Genomic DNA, 19,153 nt, shown 5'->3' on the forward strand with positions numbered 1-19,153 from the left:
TACACATTATGTACGCTAAAAATTATTTTGGGTGCGATTTAATCATTTGACAGCACTTTTTATTAGTATATCTGATTTAACAGTAAACAATATTTAAAAATCAATACAAATAAAAATATTAATATTTTTTAACTGAAGAAAAATGTTTCTGTTATAAAAATATTTTTAAAATCACTTTTTATGGTTTTTGAAATATTTGCTATATTGTAGTTGGCCTTTTTTTTTTTTTTTTTAATACACATCCAGCTGTTTTCAAAACACATTCAGAGACTTAATGAAGCTTGTTAAAGCAGACTTGTACTTCATTGATCAGTTGCCTATTTAAGACTTTCGTGGGCTTCAGTTCTCAATTTGACATAAATGCCTGTAATTTAGACTAATTACTCTAATGATCTTTAGGAAAAGGCTGTAATCTCACAAAAGACATGCTAATATTCAGCACGTTGTAATTTCCCATCCATTGAATTCAGCATAGGCCGAGTTAAGCTGAATTCTCTTCCATTTTCTCACTTTTGATTAAAAATAAATTGGATGTTTGCGCTGGTGTCTCATGACCCTAATTTGGATCTTGATATTGGCTTATCAGACACATATGATGGTGTGATGTCACCAGAGGCAGAAAAGCAGCTCCAGGAATGATTTGAGCTGGCTGTAAACAAGCGTTTGTGTAATCAGGTGTAATAACCCTGGAGTAATTGTGTTCTCTGCAATCTTCTCTTATGAAAACATCTCTAGGTCATGTTTCAGCTCAACATCTACAGAGAGGAAATATGAAGAAAAGGAGTTGCATGACAATTAAGCATGTTTTTAAAGTCTTATATCCATTTATGAAGGCATTGTGACACTTTCTTTTTTTTTTTTGGTAAATTTTTACAAATCTATATATTCTTTATCCATAATATACTCTGTACAATGGAAATGAAATTTTTTTTTTCTAAATACAAATAATATAATTAAAATGGTTAGACTTAATAATAATTTAACCAAAATAATTAAAATATTAAAATTATGCATAATTATATTAAAAATATTATAAATTGCATATAATTGTTTTTAATTTCTGTGTTATGTACAAAATATTGCTGATTCCTTTTACATTATCATGTTTTTCTAAAAAAAAAATTCCAATTCTTTAATTCTTTCCTGGTTTGGATTACATTTGAAATATGATCATTTCAGTGTGATGTCAGACATTAGGAGCTCACTGTAATCGTTCTTTATATTTCGGGGTGAAGTATGAGCCAGATATGTTCTTGTCAGATGTTATGAAATTCTGTCTTTCATCTGTCTGCCAAACGTCTTTCATTGATTGGAGGTTTGAACTGGTCTCATACCAACATTAGGAGCGTGTTCTCCTAAATTTCCTGCTCTTTGTGAAATGCGAGCGATAATAATGGATTGAAAGGAAGCGTTGTGCAGCGTCGGTGCTTTTAGACTGAGGAGTAATATCACTTTAGAGCAGAGAGCTGATATTGAGGAGAGACTGGAGTCAGGAGGAGCGTCACAGCCGGGTCACATCTCTTTTACCTGCTCTTTTCTTCAATCTTGAATGAACACTTTCTTTATGATTCTCACTGTCTCAAGTGAAGTGGTTTAAAGTCAGCGTCATCGCTGGGAGGATGATGGGCTCCTGCAGACTTCACTGAGCAATTCTGATCTTGCAAAAGGATGTTTTATAAAAACAAATAGTTCAAATGAGAAATTCTGATTGGACATGCCATGTTCAGTGTTTTTACATTTAATTTAGAAGATGCTTCTATACAAAGTGACTCTCAAATGAGGAGTACAACAGAGCGATTCATCCAAAAGAGGCAATGACATGAGAAGTGCTAATAATGATACAAATATATATATTTTAAAGTCAACATCCGAAAGGATTTTAAAAATGTATCCATCATCATCATTATCATAATCATATTATCATATTGTTGTTAATATTATTGTCTATCACAAATCATTAAATAATAATTTCATAATAATTACTTATTTTATAATTGTAGTAATAATAATAATAATAATAATAATAATAATATAATTATTATTATTATTATTATTATTTATTATTATTATTTTGTTTATAACTATAAATATTATACCTTTTTGTAGCCATAATAAAACTAATATTTACATTTTATTATGCTTAAAAACATTATACATTCATAACAATTAATAATTATAATTATTAATCATTCATAATTTTATTATTATTATTATTATTACTATTATTTGTATAGTTATTCATCATAAAATAATTATAACCATTTTTATAATTACTCACTGTCATAATAATAATATTTTTTATGATTTTGTTGTTTATGCTTATATTATACATATTTATAAATATCAATTATAACTTAGTTATTAATCCTATTCATATCATAATTTTACTATTATTATTATTGTTTTGATCATATAATTATTTAAATTATAGTAACTATTATTATTTATAAATATTATAAATATTTATAATTATCATAAAATTATTATTGTAGTAGTAGTAGTAGTAGTAGTAGTAGTAGTAGTAGTAGTAATAGAAAATAATAATTTAACATAATTGAAATATTAAACGTACATAATCATAATAAAATATGAATTGCATGTAATTATCAATAATTGTTTAAAATTTCTGTTATGTAGAAAATATTGCTTACTCCTTTTACATATCATGCTTTTTACTTTAATATATTGTTTTATTAAAAGAAAAAAAGAATAATAGTAATAAATGACAGGCCTTCAGTCTCAGGTGATCGGTGTCTGTTTTTGGTCTGATATCTCCAGGCTTTCTTGTGAATTGTAGTGGTTTATCTTCATGGCTAGGTTTGTTCTTCGAACACGGTGTGTTCTTTGGTCTCTTTACTTCCTGTTTTCCTCAGGCTTGATGTAAAAGCTAGCAGTAAGTGTCAGAGGTGTGTGTGTGTGTGTGTGTGTAAAGAGCGCGGCCTGACCTCGGCTATCAGAGTCACTGCTCTTCTTTATTCAGTCTCTTCTCATCTGTCTGTGTGTCTCGACTGAGCTGTGCTTTGATCCTGCTGCGAGATGTGATCAAGAATAGAGAAAAGCCTCTTAACTTGTTTGTTGTCCTGTTTCTTTACAGGTTCAGGGTGTTTCTGATCCTGTGTGTCACAGTTTGTGATCATGCTAGGTTGTTTTATGGTGGATGAGTGTGTGATGCTCATGGAAAGACCATGTTTGCCAGGAAACTGAAATCATAATATATATATATAATATATATAACAACTTTACAATAATATTCCATTTGTTATCATTGGTTAATGCATTAGGTAACATTAGCAATGAGCAATACATTCATTACAGTATGTATGTAACTGTTAACATTGTATTAAAATGAACTGAGATTAATAAATGCTTTAGCAGTATTTTACATTTTTAGTTAATGTTAATGTAGCGAAGTAATGGTAACTTTATTGTAAAGTGTTACTTAAAATGGTTATATAATAAAGAATGGTTAATAATAATTATAATCATTTTTATATATTTAATATTTTTTTTAATATCTTCACAATTGATTCTTGTTAGATTCTCATCACTGTAATAGAGTATTTTATATATATATATATATATATATATATATATTTTTTTTTTTTTTATATATATTAAACATGTTTTAAATATGAAATGTATAAAACAAATATTTTTCATGAAATATATTAAATTAATATAAAATATATTTAATAAAATAATTGAAAAATCTAGCATGAATCACCAATAATGTATGTGTCTATAACAATTAATTGTCATGGATTTTTTTTAACGTTTGTTTTTTTTTATTTTCTTAAAACTGGCATCATTTACATTAAACCAAATAGATTTTCTTTCTTTTGATTTTGGGGTGAAATATGGACATGTTTTTGGCTGTGTTTTTTACCCAGTGGCATTTCAGTGATCAGTGAGATTTTCACATGGACTCTTGTTAACTAACACAAGCAGCTGCCAGTCACTCAAGCCACACATTTGCTCTGGATGTTTACTCTTCCATCACTTTGACTCTATTATGTGTTGTTCTTCACTAGCAGCGTGTGCTTCATCAGCTGTGTGTCAATATCTGCTGCACTTCATGTCAGATTAATTCAGCAGTTCCTGCTCATTAAAGCTCTCGTCAATTTAAACCAACAGGATGTCTCTCTGTTGTTCATTTGTTGTTCAATTCTGATTTTTGGATATATTTAAGTCTTTTTCAGTCTTTTTTTATGCATCTAATAATTAGAATACAAACATGTAATATGCATTACAAGTAAAAATGGAGTAATTATTCTAAATAAATAAAAGTTAATTTCCGTGTGCAATGTGAGCCTGTTAAAATGTAAAAAATAAAATTATTGCATATTTACACGTTTCGTCATTTTATTTTTGCTTTTTAATACATTAGCATCTAAACATTAGAATGCAACGATGTAATATGCATTACAAGAATTACAATGCATTACGCCAAATAAATTTAGTTAATTTACATTTGCAATGTGAGCCTGTTAAAATGTAAAAAAAGAAAAAGAAAAAAAGCATTACAAGAAAAAATTGAGTAATTATGCAAAAAACAAACAAATAAGTAGCTAATTCTAAATGGAAACCTCATTATCTCTGTTTGTGCTTTTTGAAAAATGTCTTCTATCTTATCAGTTTAGTGAAATGTGAACAAAACCTTTGCACTTATTTGCTGTGTTCAGTTTTCTTTCAAATAAAGGATGAGATGTAAATTGGCTCAAAAGGAAATCATGTTTATGATTGCACTGAGGAAGAAAAAGCATTATGGAAAATGAGATTGGTTTTAAATATGCAAGCAAATTTCATTAAATCATTTAGATGGAGTCTTTTTTGTTTGTGTGTGTCAGCGCCGCCCACAAAAGACCCCTATCATTTTTCTTTTGCAGTCTGTGAAAAATCTCATATGATTTTGCTTGTCAGTCGGTGTGATTTACTGTAATGCATGTGCACCCTAAGCGCTAACGAGGCTGACATTTAAATTCTGTAGGAGATGCATCTCTCTGCACTGCTACAGGAATTAAACACTTACTCTGAGTTTGTTTTCATGCTTTTCTTTTTTCTTTCCTTTCCTCAATATTGAAAAGCTTCGTTAAAATGACAAAGCATTAAAGAAACATCTGTAGTATATATTTTAAGCATTTTAAACGTTTAAATTTATTTTCATTACATTAGAGCGCCTTACAACCTAAATGTAAAATAAATTTTAAATTGTTAAACAAAAGCCATTATGATGTATACATATTTGAAAACTTAAATCATATCTTTGTTTCGGTTAATTGTTCTGTGAAAGTAAAGCATGTTTTAATTTCAGAAGCAATAAATTGTGTATTTAATTTAAAATAATAAATTTCAAATCAAAAACCATCATGATGTATAAACTTTGAAATATATATCATATTTCTTCGTTTTTGTTTTTTTGGCAGAGTCACAATGCAAAAGGAGAAAATTTATTTTCTTTTAAGAAAGATGTTTTCTTATTTTGTAAATGCATATAATTTTATAGTAAAATAGGATTGCCACAGGTGTGCTTGGACTTTTATTTTCTCACTGATGGCCATTTGAATGTTTAGAGATACATTAGATTAGGCTAAATGCATAATGTTTGTGTGATTCTGGTTATTGTACTCATTGTTTCTCATGTTTTTTGTCAGATATGGAGTCAGTGGAGAGGCTGGTTTCCTCGACCTCCAGTCAGACCTCCATAAGAGCTTCATCAAACCCAGAAACCTCAGCGACAACAACACACAGCAAGAGCGGTGAGAAACACAGTCGTCCAGTCCATCAGAATAAAAGTGCAGGTTAACTTGACCAAATACACTGTGACAGAAATAGTTCTACTGTGAAATGTACTCCTAATAATAATATACATTATAATAGTAAATCTAATACTATTTTTATTATAAACTTTTTAAGAAATGTAACCATTTCTTTTGTGTTGCTGTGGAACACTTTGTTTGCAAAAAAGGTTAAATATTGACTTGATTACATTTTAAAATAATAGTGGTTGAGTATCACCACTAATACATTTGTATTAAATCATAAATCCAGAAAAAGCAAAACAGAAAAAATATATATAGATCTATAATTTGTATTGAATTCAATTGATATGAATACTTTTTGATTATAAAAATGTAAACTATTTAAAAAAAATTGTATCAGTTAAAATTTAAAACCGCAAACATGGAATTATAGAACAACTTAAAGATTTCACATGAAAGTATATCGTTTCGTGACTTCATTTAATTAAAACATGCTTTTTGATTACCAACATTTAATTTAACTTTTAAAATGGAGTCCAGAAAAATGAAAAAAAATAAAATGATAATTGTTACGGATCACTCGGGAAGCTGAGGAGTAAAGTGTGTTTATTAGGACAGACACAAGCAGAGGAGCAGGTGGTGAGGGATGAGTGAATGGATGGATCCGTGCAGGCTGGGTGAAGACGTCTTGGAGTGAAGGTGAACCACACACACGCACACGTGGGATCTTCGGAGAATCGCTGGAGAGAGGTAAGTAGAAGAGGAGTTGGTCCTTAGAGTAAGCATACAGGAATGACCTTGTCGCAAACGTGACCGGACAATGACTGAGTGCGTGTGTGTGGCTTTTATGGTGCTGAGGTGGTTGGTAGCCGAGTACGCACTGGAAAGGAGTGAGTCCGGTGGTGGGTTGACGGAGGGAGTTTTGAGCACACTCGGCCCACCCCAGAAATTGGTTCCAGGAGTTCTGGTGGCCGTGACAGAAGGTACGGAGTAAGCGTCCAATCTCCTGAACCTTCCTTTCCGTCTGCCTGTTTGACTGAGGATGGTACCCGGAAGAGAGGCTGATGGCCACACCTAGGAGGGAGTGGAAGGCCTTCCATACCCGGGAGATGAACTGGGGGCCTCGATCCGATACAATATCTTCTGGGATGCCGAAGTACCTGAAGACATGGTTAAATAGTAGCTCAGCCGTCTCCATGACTGTGGGTAGGCCCTTTAAAGGAAGAAGACGACAGGATTTAGAAAATCTATTCACTATGACTAGAATACAGGTATTGTTATCTCAAGGCGGGAGATCCGTTATGAAATGGTGTAACCACGGGCGATTGGGAACGGGCAGAGGATGGAGCTTGCCTGATGGAAGATGGCGAGGGCTTTTGGATATGGCGCAGCTGGTACATCCATTCACGTACCTCCTGACATCCGAGGCCATGTTGGGCCACCAGAAGCGTTCCTTCAGCAACGAGAGGGTTTCATTGACCCCCGGGTGACCAGTGCCAAGTGATGTATGAGTGGAGTGAATGAGTGGTGTGCGCCGTGTCCTGGGGATATATTGGTGTCCTGTTGGGCAACCCGGTGGGGTGTTGGTAGTTGGCTTGGTAGGAGGAAGAGTCTCAGAGGACCAGTCAATAGGAGAGACAATAATACTTTCAGGAAGAATGGTTTCCGGAGTCTCAGGCTTTTCTTCGAGGGCGTAGCATCCGGGGGGGGGGGGGGTACGGCCTTTACGTTTTCCACCCCTGGGCGGTACGAGATGGTGAATTGGAAGCGGGTGAAGAATAACGCCCAGCGGGCTTGCCTAGGGTTGAGTCTTTTGGCTACTCGAAGATACTCTAGGTTCTTATGGTCAGTGAGGACCAGAAAGGGGTGTCTGGCTCCCTCTAGCTTGTGCCTCCATTCCTCCAAAGCTAGTTTGATGGCCAAGAGCTCCCGATTCCCTATGTCGTAGTTAACCTCCGCCGGGTTGAGTTTCCGGGAGAAGGCGGCGCATGGATGGAGGCGGCTGGGATTCCCCTGCTGCTGAGACAGGACCGCTCCCACTCCGGTGGTTGAGGCATCAACTTCCACTACGAAGGGTAGATCGGGATCGGGATGGACCAGGAGTGGGGCGGTCGTAAAGGCCTTCTTCAGGGTTTGGAAGGCTTCAGTGGCGGCAGGAGTCCAGGAGAGAGACTTAGGTTTATTGCGGAGGAGACTGGTGAGAGGACTGGTGATTGGTACTGAAGTTGCGTGTAAACAGTCTGTAGAAGTTGGCAAAGCCTAGGAATCGCTGTAACTCCTTGATGGTGGTTGGAGTGGGCCAATCCTTGACGGCGTTAACCTTCCCCTCGTCCATCCGGATGCCACTGCTACTGATGGTATAGCCAAGGAACTGCACTGAGGGCTGATGGAAGGAGCATTTTTCGGCCTTGAGGTAGAGCTGGTAGGCCCTCAGGCGTTGCAGGACCTCCGCAACGTGGCGTTGATGTTCTGCCAGACTCCGGGAGTAGATGAGGATGTCATCGATAGACTAAGACGAACTTGCGGAGGAACTCCCGGAGCACCTCGAGGATGAAATCCTGGAATACGGAGGGGGCGTTAACAAGTCCATACGGCATTACACAATATTCGTAGTGGCCAGTAGGGGTGATGAAGGCGGTCTTCCACTCGTCCCCCTCACGTATCCGGATGAGGTTATAGGCGCTGCGGAGGTCCAACTTGGTGAATACAGTGGCACCAAGGAGATGTTCCAAAGCAGCTGGGATGAGGGGAAGTGGATATCTGAACTTCACAGTAATGTTATTGAGAGCCCGGTGATCTATACATGGTCTCCAACCTCTGTCCTTCTTCTCCACGAAGACGAAGCTCGAAGCAGCAGGGGAGGTCGATGGACGAATATAACCCTGGGCCAGCGCCTCCTTGATGTAATCCTCCATGGCCTTCTCCTCAGGAATGTATAGGGGATATATCCTTCCCTTTGGCACTGGTTCACCCGGCAGCAGATCTATTGCACAGTCCCACGGCCGGTGTGGAGGCAGCTTGGAGGCCCGTTTGGGGCAGAAGACGTCACTGAAGGGAGAGTAGCAGTGAGGGATTGTGATGGACTGGTTTTCCACTGGGCTCTCAATGAATGTGGAATAGAGTGGAAGAGGTTCAGGGCAAGGTGTGACTGGAACTGGACAACCGGAGATACATGACTTGAAACAGGCCTCGCCCCACTTCAGGATCTCGCCTGTTTTCGAGGAAATTACGGGGTTGTGCTGCTCCAGCCACGGACGCCCTAGAATCATGTCAGCGGTGGATTCCTCCAGAACCAGCAGATGGATTTCCTCGTGGTGGAGTAGTCCGGTTTGAAGGGATATGGGACCCACACTATGGCGCACACACCTCCTGCTTAGCGGCTTGCCGGTGATAGTGTGGATCTGGTATCTGGAAGATGAAATTGCCGGCTGACCCAGAATCGAGGAGGGCGGAAACTGGAAGAGACATGTCAGCGGCAGTAAGTGTCACAACAGTGGTGAGTGGTTTCATTTGGTATCTTGAAGGGAGAATGGCACTCACCATGGGACGAGGAGGACGGACGGGGCATACAGCAATGGCATGCCCCGGGGCTGCACAGTAGAGGCACAGATTCTGGGCCAGCCATCTTTGTCGCTCCGCCATAGTAAGGCGATAGGAGTCAAGAATCATGGGTTCGCTGGCTGGTTCTGGGGAGCTGACGGCCTCTGGTCGGCAGAGTGGTGTGGAATAATACACTTGGCCCTGGTGCTCTTCTAAGCATGACTGCATACGAGTGGCGAAGCGGATGGACCGCTGGATGAATTGTTCAAGCCCGATGGTGTCCTCGTATTCAGCCAGATGCAACCGCACTCGAGGTTCCAATCCCTGACGGTAGGTAGTTAGCAAAGCCTGTTCGTTCCATCCACTGGAGGCCGCTAGAGTCCTAAACTGAAGGGCATATTCATTGACAGACATTTTTCCCTGTTTTTGATTATACAGCTTCTCACCAATGGAAGAGTCCCAAGCTGGTCTGCCGAAAACTTCACGGAAATGGTCGATGAAGCTAGAATAAGACTGGATAACTGGGTTATTCTGAGTCCATATAGAATCTGCCCACAGTAGTGCTTTAACTTGCAGCTGGGAAATAACAAAGGCTACCTTCGATCGCTCAGTGGGGTATAAGTGCGATTGCATCTCCAGGACCAGCGAACATTGTAGGAGGAAACCGCTGCATTCCTCAGCCGAACCAGAGTAGGGCACCGGCCTGGCCATGGGACTGGCGTGAACGGAAGGAGAGGAAGTGTTGACATGGTCGGCGGAAGTGCTCGCTGGTGTTGGGGATGCAGGTGTAGCCATGAGTGTTCTTCGGAGTGAGGCTCATGCTTGTGCCTGGCGGTGCTGGTCCGGTCATCTGTTACGGATCATTCGGGAAGCTGAGGAGTAACAGATAAAGGTGTTTATTAGAACAGACACAAGCAGAGGAGCAGGTGGTGAGGGATGAGTGAATGGATGGATCCGTGCAGGCTGGGTGAAGACGTCTTGGAGTGAAGGTGTACCACACACATGCACACGGGGGATCTGGGTCTTCGGAGAATCGCTGGAGAGAGGTAAGTAGAAGAGGAGTTAGTCCTTAGAGTAAGCATACAGGAATGACCTTGTCGCGAACGTGACCGGACAATGACTGAGTGCGTGTGTGTGGCTTTTATGGTGCTGAGGTGATTGGATGGTGATGCGGATCAGGTTGATGTGATTTAGAATTCCGGTGAGGGTGTGCATCGTGATTGCGTGGAGGTGGAACCTGGCATGTTTGTAACAAATAAATTTGGGCAAAAAAATTCTAAATTCATAGGGACATAGAATGTAATTTTTGTTCAACTTTTAATCAATTGTTGTTAATTTGTGTACGTTTCCTGATTTCAGTTATTTAGACGTGCTTTTTCATTAAAAACATTTAATTTAAACATTTTAAAACCAAATTAAAAAACAATTCATGGAAAAAAAATATTTGGTTTAAAAAAATATTTGATTCATATGAAGAGCTACTTTATTAATGAACCCCAGCATGAGGCCTCTTGCTCTCTAGCCTGTATGAAATGATCCAATCAGAGGCGGTTTGTCCGCTGGGTGAATGTCTGCTGTTGATGTGTAGACGCTGTCGGATTAGCCTGACCACACAATAATATGCAAATTTATAAATTGTGATTTGTGCATGTTGTTGTTTTTTTGTCTCCTCGCCTCTTTGTTCTCGCTCATGATAAGAAATGCCAAGAGAGAATCCGTCGGTTTGTTCCATGCAATTACTAGAGCTTTTCTCTCTCACCGATGAATAATGTATTTGAATTGCTCTCTTTACATGCACAAAAGCAATCATATACAAAGATAGTTTGCCTCAGATAACCTGTTTTGACCAGAGTAATGAATTCAAAGCAGAAGTCAAGTGTGTGTCATTATGTTTAGGGTTGTAAATTTCACTCATATTGCAGATTTTTTTAGTTTATTTTGTTAGTGTATATTTTTCCTGGTTCATATTAAATATGATTTCAAAGGTTATTTTATTTATTTATTTATTTTTGTGTGTGTGTGTGCGCGCATTTTTTCTGAAAAATTAAGAGAACAGTCTTATATATATAAAAAAAAAATATATATATATATATATGCTTGGAGTGCATTAATATTTAAAGGCTATTTGCAGATGTCATTGGCTCTTGCAGTGCAGATGAGGGGGACAGCGGGAGGGGATGGAGAACGGGCTTTTGGACATTTCTTCCAGCCATTTATTTCCCTCGCCTCATCCTGTATCGACGGGCCGGGCCTCAAAGGAGCTGACGCTAAATATGCAGCTCATTAGAATGAGATTCAAAGCAAAGATGTGTCTTTTTTTTGCCTGTAAACGGCCATCACAGCAGCTCGGGGAACGAGGGGTTTTTGTCTCTCTTGAAGGGGATTTTTCCTGTGTCCAGCTTTTGTGCTCTGACTCTATTCTTTGTGAATCCCTCAGGAGTTTTAGCAGTAAATGACTTCAGGAAAAAGAAAAGCCTACTATAGCCCACTTGAGCAGCCGAGAAAAAGGGGAATTCATTGGTTTAGTAATGTGAATGTAGTGACTTTTTTTTATATGGCTTTTAATATATGCATGCAGTTTATAGAACCTGTGCATTAGTGAAATACAGTGACGTTGATTGACAGTGTTATATCTTAAAAACAAACCCTCAAACCAGCATTACTTTGCATTTCATACAAATCATGCATGTAGTAGAGATTTACGATTCATGAAATTAAAGCCAAAACTGATATGGCTTCGTGAGAATATCAAACCGAAATTCAGAAAGTAATTTTATTTCTTTCTTTCTTAATTTTTTTTAAGTGCTGCGTTTTTCAAATAATTTAGTTATAATTATATTAATATTAGTAATAATCATTATGAATATTTGTATTTTATAATAATGGGTTTTATCTATTATTAAAATACAAAATAATAATAAACTAGGGCTGTAGCTATCGAATATTTTAGTAATAGAGTATTCTACCAAAAATTCCATCGATTAATCAGATAAAATGTGTTTTTGCTTAATTGAAGTGCAATATTAATTATGCAAGAGAAAATAAGACTCCTGGGTCTTGTGACGGTCACGGAGGGAATGTCTTTGTAATGGAAGGTAGTCTGTGTTTGTTTCTGCAGTGGAGAGTGTGGCCGGAGGGTTGCAGGTATTTTATTCACTCTCTGATCAATAATAACAATAAACTCTTGTATCACCAAACAGTCTCGGTGTGTGTGTTTGTGCGTATTAACGTCCATGTTGAACATCACAGGTCTCTTAAAATGAACAACTAAGTTTACTTTTTTAGAAAAAAAATATTTTTATTTTTTAAATGCATAGAATGCAATGCATACATCAAAAATAAACATTTAATTATTACCCATTGTTTCTCTGTCTGTACTTGTACTGTGAACAATGACAAGAAAGTTGACAGAGGAATTAAGTGCCATTCAGTTGGGGTTTTAAATAAAGCATTTTCTGAGATGAACATTAAACACATAAAATATTAATTTAATTTATCTTTTAATTATTGATTATTAACTTAACTTTTGGGTAAACAAAGGGGATTTACTATTAAATATAAAACACGGAAGAAATGTTGTCTGATTAAACCTTAAAAAAAAAATAATGTATTTTTTTATTTATTTTTTTTTTTTATAGTGGTAGGCTATGTACATTCTGCTGAACAATAGTCTTTAACCTGACTTTTATTTTGACGGGTTGACGTACCTTTACAGCTCTGTGTATGTTATGTGACGCTAGTTTTACTCAAATCAAACGGTCAAATGCTCATGAAGTGACTGTCAGAGCAGTTCTGGAGATGTTGTTCATGTGTTCACATCCTTATTTAGTGAGACAGCAGACGCTGAAATCACCGCAAGCGTCACGGGCGCTTCAGTGTGTGTTAATTAAGGAAGACGCGCTTCTGCTCCATTCATTAACACAGACACGCAGAACATGCAGGATTCATATTTAAATAGACTGTTCCGGCTTAATATTTACAGATATTAGTCCATATCGTGATTTGATGTAAGTGCAATGCCCTATTTTTGATTAATTCATTCAAAATTTGGCAAATTCCGGGTTAAACTGTAAATTCCGTTTTTATGACTGGATTCCGCGATTCCCTCCGCGTTTTCTGCATCGCGGAAATCATAGGGCTCTAGTTGTGGTGTGCCAGCTCTATCTTGCAATGGACACACGCCACGACGTTCTCTTTACGTTTGCACGCGCCCTTAAATCAAAACACTGCTGACTCCTTGCAGTATGCGACTTCGGAGGCAGGGCTTGTGTCTCCTTCCGCTTTGTGGGTGACGTAAACGCGTTGTGTAACATTAAAAAAATCATTGCGAAAGAACCTGACGTGAGATTTAAAATAAATTAAAAGAGGATTTGAGGCAGAGGAATTTGCCTCGATCATTTTTTGTAATCGAGTTACTTGAGGAATCATTTCAGCCCTATAATAAACCATAATAAAATAATAATAATTATTATTATTATTATATAGCCATATTGATATATAATCACACAATTTTGGCCTAATTATGCAGGCTTACAAGCAAACACATCAAATCTAGGATGTTTCAAATAGCATTTTATCAGGAAAAATCACAATCACAATTTTGTTTCTCTTTGCTGTATCTATGAACAACTTCTTAAATTCATTGTAATAATGTAAATCTATACACATTCTCTTCTAATTACTGCAGATGGTCTGATTTTTCTGACAGGCTTTATGTATCAGACTGTTACACATGCACGAGTGATATTTTATGATTTTTCCCTCTCAGGTCATTTGTTCCAAATGGTTGGCAACCAGGGTTTGGGAATTTCTTCAGTTTCCGGTGCCTTTCCCATGATCCATCACCCAGTCTTCAGTCTGCACTCCTCTTCTCCTGTCCGCTCTGAATTCGGAGGTCTGGGAACTCTGGGATTGTCGGCCGCTCTGGCTGCCCGCTCTCAGATCAGTGCTTTACCAGGTATGTTTAGAAGAAGTCATTAGCTTCAGGGGTTTTTCACGAGTACAGTCTATACAACAGATTTACAGTGTTGTTTAAATATTATGAAGCCTATCAGGAATATGTCTGTGAAATATTTAACACTAAAACGGCTTGAAATGAAGAATTGCAAGAAAATATTTTGAGATAATATTCTGCATTCTTTCCTGAACATTAAGCACATTTTACCCCCAAATTTTTATCATAAAGCTAAATGTTTTTTTTTTTTTTTTTTTTTTTTTAAATCTGCATTACAATAAAGTGACATTGGAATGAACAAGAGTGGCTAGCCGCACACTGATCCACTCAAGACTGGAAGTCTACAAAAAAAAAAAATATTTTTCAAATTGCATAGTGCAAAAAGGTGCAAAGTGCATGTGGGTTAAAAACAGAACTGACACCAGCAAACGTTTCAGCGCATTGCTATCTTCAGTGCTCATTTAGCAAACAACATTCACCTTTTTTAAGCAAGTCAGCAATTAAGGACAATCAGCTGAATGAAGTTATCTCAATCTCAATTGTCTCAAGTAGAATTCCAAACAAGTATATATACACACACACATTTCAAATGAACAACTTCCAATGATAATACAGCATTACAGACACACAAAAAGAATGTGTTTTACAAAAAACAAGAAAATTCAAGTTCTTCATTCATACCCTCAGGAAATAAAGATTTAAGTTCAAAGATCCAAAAAGCCTCCCTTTGCAATAATTTTCTATCTCTATCTCCACCTCTCCTGTGAGGTAGAATCCTCTCGATGCCCAGGAACTTCATGTCAGACAGAGAGTGGTTAGCAGACTTAAAATGACGAGAAATTGAAGATGGATCATCCTGTCTCCTAATGGCACTTGTGTGTTCAATCATTATTGTGCGTAATGCACGTGTAGTTTTGCCAACATATAGTTGTGGACATGGACTGGTAATCAGTTGTCTAATCTTATACGTTTTTGTAAATGATGATGTGTAAATGATTTACATTTGACATACTTAGTACAAAAAAAGCAATTGTGACATGGAAAATTACCCTGGGCATTGACAAGAGTAGTTGGAGAGGAGGTGTGGGTGTCGGGATGGACAAGCTTGTCCCTCAAATTAGAGCTAATCACTCTCTGTCTGACATGAAGTTCCTTTTTTTTTTTGTAAAACACATTCTTTCTTTTTGTGTGTCTGTAATGCTGTATTATCATTGGAAGTTGTTCATTTGAAATGTGTGTGTGTATATATACTTGTTTGGAATTCTACTTGAGACAATTGAGATTGAGATAACTTCATTCAACTGATTGTCCTTAATTGCTGACTTGCTTAAAAAAGGTGAATGTTGTTTGCTAAATGAGCACTGAAGATAGCAATGCGCTGAAACGTTTGCTGGTGTCAGTTCTGTTTTTAACCCACATGCACTTTGCACCTTTTTGCACTATGCAATTTGAAAAATAAAATATTTTTTTGTAGACTTCCAGTCTTGAGTGGATCAGTGTGCGGCTAGCCACAACAAATGTATAATAAACAAAAGTATAATTTTTATATAAATATAAATAGAATTATGCATATATTCATTCATATAATAATATAATAATTTAAATTATATTTTATATGTGTATATAATGTCATGTGTATATAATATGTATTATTATTTCATAATTTCTAATTGTAATTAAACATTTTGAATTTTAATTATTATACACATCCTGTTGGACTGTAACTTTTAAAATACTGCCAGAAAACGTTTTTAATTCAAAAACATGTTTTAAGTTGAATATTTTGTAATGTATTAACCCAATGTATTTTAGATTTGTTTTTTGGTCCCATGTCAAGTTAAAATGTTTATAAAATAATTAAAAATTCTATGAATTATGACCTTGTCTTGGGGCTAACATGGCATTAAAAAATTAATAAACTAATCAGGTTACACTTTATCTCAAGGTGTCCTTGTAACAGTGTTATTATACATTTAAGAACGGAGTTATATTTATTAATTAACTTCATGTACTTTATTGTTATGGTTAGTATTAGGGTTTGGCTACTTATCTGTAATTATCCATAATTTATTGTTTATTGTTGTTATTATAATAGTAGGTACAGTTCATGTAACGTGTAACAAGGACACCTTAAAATAAAGTGTTACCTATATATATATAATATTCCTTTAGAATATTAGCAGTTGCAATATGTCAGCAGTGAAACATCTGGATCCGTTAGAGTAAAGAAAACAAAATATCACAATGTAGTCGTTATTTGTTTTCAGGAGGGGGTATGAAATCTGGACATGTTTTTGTGAGCATGTAGGCAGCATGTTTCACGTTTATAGTGCTTTCCATCAGTCCAGCGGTCCACGTTGAGCCCCTGACATTTATAAAGACCTGAATGCCTCGGGTCAGAGCTCTGCTTTGACCTCCTGCAGCGTCTTCAGCCCCTCACAGACGCACACTCTACATGACACTCTGTGATTCTTTCTGAACAAGATTGTTGCTGTAAAAGAGATGGCGGTTGTGCAAATCTCAGCCCTCGTCCTGAAGGACCATCAGACACTGAAACTGTCAAATCAAGCTAAAGTCATGCTTTTTAGTTTCTTATATTCATATGATGTAGGACATGCTTTACTATTTGTCATAAAGTGGTCGTGTAAAGAAGTGAGTGTTTTCAGCCAGATCTGTAAGCCATGAGTGTTGGAGAAAAGGGTGTGTGATGTCTGCTTTAGATTTACCGTGTTTAACGTGTTTATAATGAAGGCCTGAAATGAGAGCGGATGGAGTAAAGCACCGCTGTTAGGAGATGAAATCAGATGCTTGTAATCACAAGATGGATTTTCTCGAGCTCTGGATCATTTAGTGTTACTCACTGACTGTTTGTAAAGATTTGTTTGCTTGCTGAGGATTTATGAGCTAGTTTGGTTGTGGTTATGGCACAGCTGAGGATAAATAAAGAGGTTTTTGTGCTTTTTATGGACGCTTCATGCAAAAGTGAAGCTGATTGTGTCCAGTGTTGTTGATAAGTAGAGAACAAAATGCAGTAATGGCACTTTTTGGCTTTAACATTATGTAGTATGTTGCATGCCTCTATTTTGCATGTAAATATTTTTTAAAATGCATATTTTTAGCATAGCTTTCTATACAGTATGAAGTTGTTTGTGTTTTTCATTTTAATGGTATACATACAGTATAGTCAGTGTTGGGTATAATGCATTACAACTAACTCAAGTTATGTAATAAGATTACTTAAGTTACTTGACCCTGTGATGAGAAAGATCAGGAGTAAGTGCAGAGGCGTTTTGTGTGCTTTGAGCCTGTTACTGTAGTTCTAGACTAAACATCAACATGCATTTACTCATCTCACTTTAGTACAAAACAGATTCATTATTCCTCAAAATGAATCAAAGCACTGAAATGCAAACTCAGAATATGACGCAAACACATATTATTCATGCATTTTATTAATGTTTAAGGACATTCAAGTTTAAGGACATTCAAGCAATTTTTTTTTTCTCTGAAATTCCAAATAAAAGCAAAACAGGACCACAAGTACTTTTAACATGTAGCAAAAACAAAACTGTAACACGTACAAAGAAATCATGCAGTAATTTGTGTTTATAATATCTATAGACGGTTTCATTGGGCGCACGCGCCTGGACCTAAGTTAACTTCCGGTCTGTGTTGTGTATATCGGTCTGGCTGCAGTGCCTTCTACAAACGCAGTTAAAGTCAAGGTGATGAGTAGACTGAAGTTGGGCTCATGTGGTTGTGCTTTGGGATGTGTTTCCCATACATTTATTTATTTTTGGAGACTCGCCACAATTTTAAAACTGATCGATTTTCAAAAAGGCTTCGCTGAATAAACATGAGTAACGTTACGTACTGCACGTTTAATAATAATAATTCCTTACATTTATTTGTTTAAATATCAAAACGAGGCACAGGTGTTTTTATATAACTGTATTTCTGAAGGAAGACTTGCATGTTATATGCCTGATAAAGCAGCGTGTGAGCGTACCAGCTCTGCTTTGTTTACAGCTGTTACTGGGGAAACCTCTATTTCTCGCCCTTTATGTCTATGCTTCAAAACATCTCCTGCTGGCAAAGAATGAATTTGCATTTTCATTAAGTCCGCCTGATCCACGCGCCAAACATATTTTGTTTGTTTATCAAAAATATCTACTCTAGAGGGACTTGGCTGTTGTTATTGATTCTATTTGGAAGTCTACCGGAAGTTAAGTTAGGTCCACAAAAGCGCGCATGCAAAGTAACGTTTGTTTATGTTGTTGCCGTTGAAACCGTCTATACGTATAATAGTATCTACTGTACGGCCTTTAATTTATGGTGATTCATATAAAACTGTATTAAAGTAGATTTATTCATTTAAAACTCAAAAAAAGTGGACTCATTATTGCAATCCTGATTTGTAGGGTTCACAAAATAAGATATTTTGAAGAACGTTTGTAACCAAACACTTGACGGTAGCCATTGACTTAAATAGTATTTTTTCATTGCTGTAGAAGTCAACTGTTTGGAATCCCACATGCTTTGAAATATCTTCTTTGTTCTCAAAAGATGAAAGAGACTCAGATTTGTAATGAGAGGAGGGTGAGTAAACAGTGGGTGAACTATCCCTTTAAACTTGATCTGTTTCCACAGATTGGTGGCGTTTTGCAGATGCTCAGGGTCAAGGGTCAGGGGCCTTTTTCCCTCATCTTCTGGGTCTGCCGGCATTATTCAGCGCACCAGCCCTGAACCAAGAGCAAACCCTCCTTCAGTCTCACACATCCAGACGTGCTCCGATGAAAGGTGCTACATTACCTCTCAAATACTCTGTGTGTATTTTAATCCTAAAGGTAGTAAGCGGTTTACACAGACAGCATATTTAGACATCTTTGAGCTCCAAACA

The 19,153-nt window shown here is 36.8% G+C and overlaps 1 protein-coding gene across 1 annotated transcript in view; it reads left to right on the forward strand.

Annotated features, from left to right (window-relative positions):
* Positions 1 to 19,153, forward strand: part of LOC132094826 (bromodomain adjacent to zinc finger domain protein 2B) — an 88,469-nt gene that overhangs the window by 34,495 nt on the left and 34,821 nt on the right. The window contains exons 3-5 of the mRNA XM_059499451.1: positions 5,652 to 5,756; positions 14,068 to 14,256; positions 18,904 to 19,053. Coding sequence (XP_059355434.1) covers positions 5,654 to 5,756; positions 14,068 to 14,256; positions 18,904 to 19,053 — 442 coding nt within the window. The 5' untranslated portion in view covers positions 5,652 to 5,653. The remainder of the gene's footprint in view (positions 1 to 5,651; positions 5,757 to 14,067; positions 14,257 to 18,903; positions 19,054 to 19,153) is intronic.

This window comes from Carassius carassius, chromosome 19 (assembly GCF_963082965.1).
Source record: "Carassius carassius chromosome 19, fCarCar2.1, whole genome shotgun sequence".
NCBI classification, from domain to species: domain Eukaryota; kingdom Metazoa; phylum Chordata; class Actinopteri; order Cypriniformes; family Cyprinidae; genus Carassius; species Carassius carassius.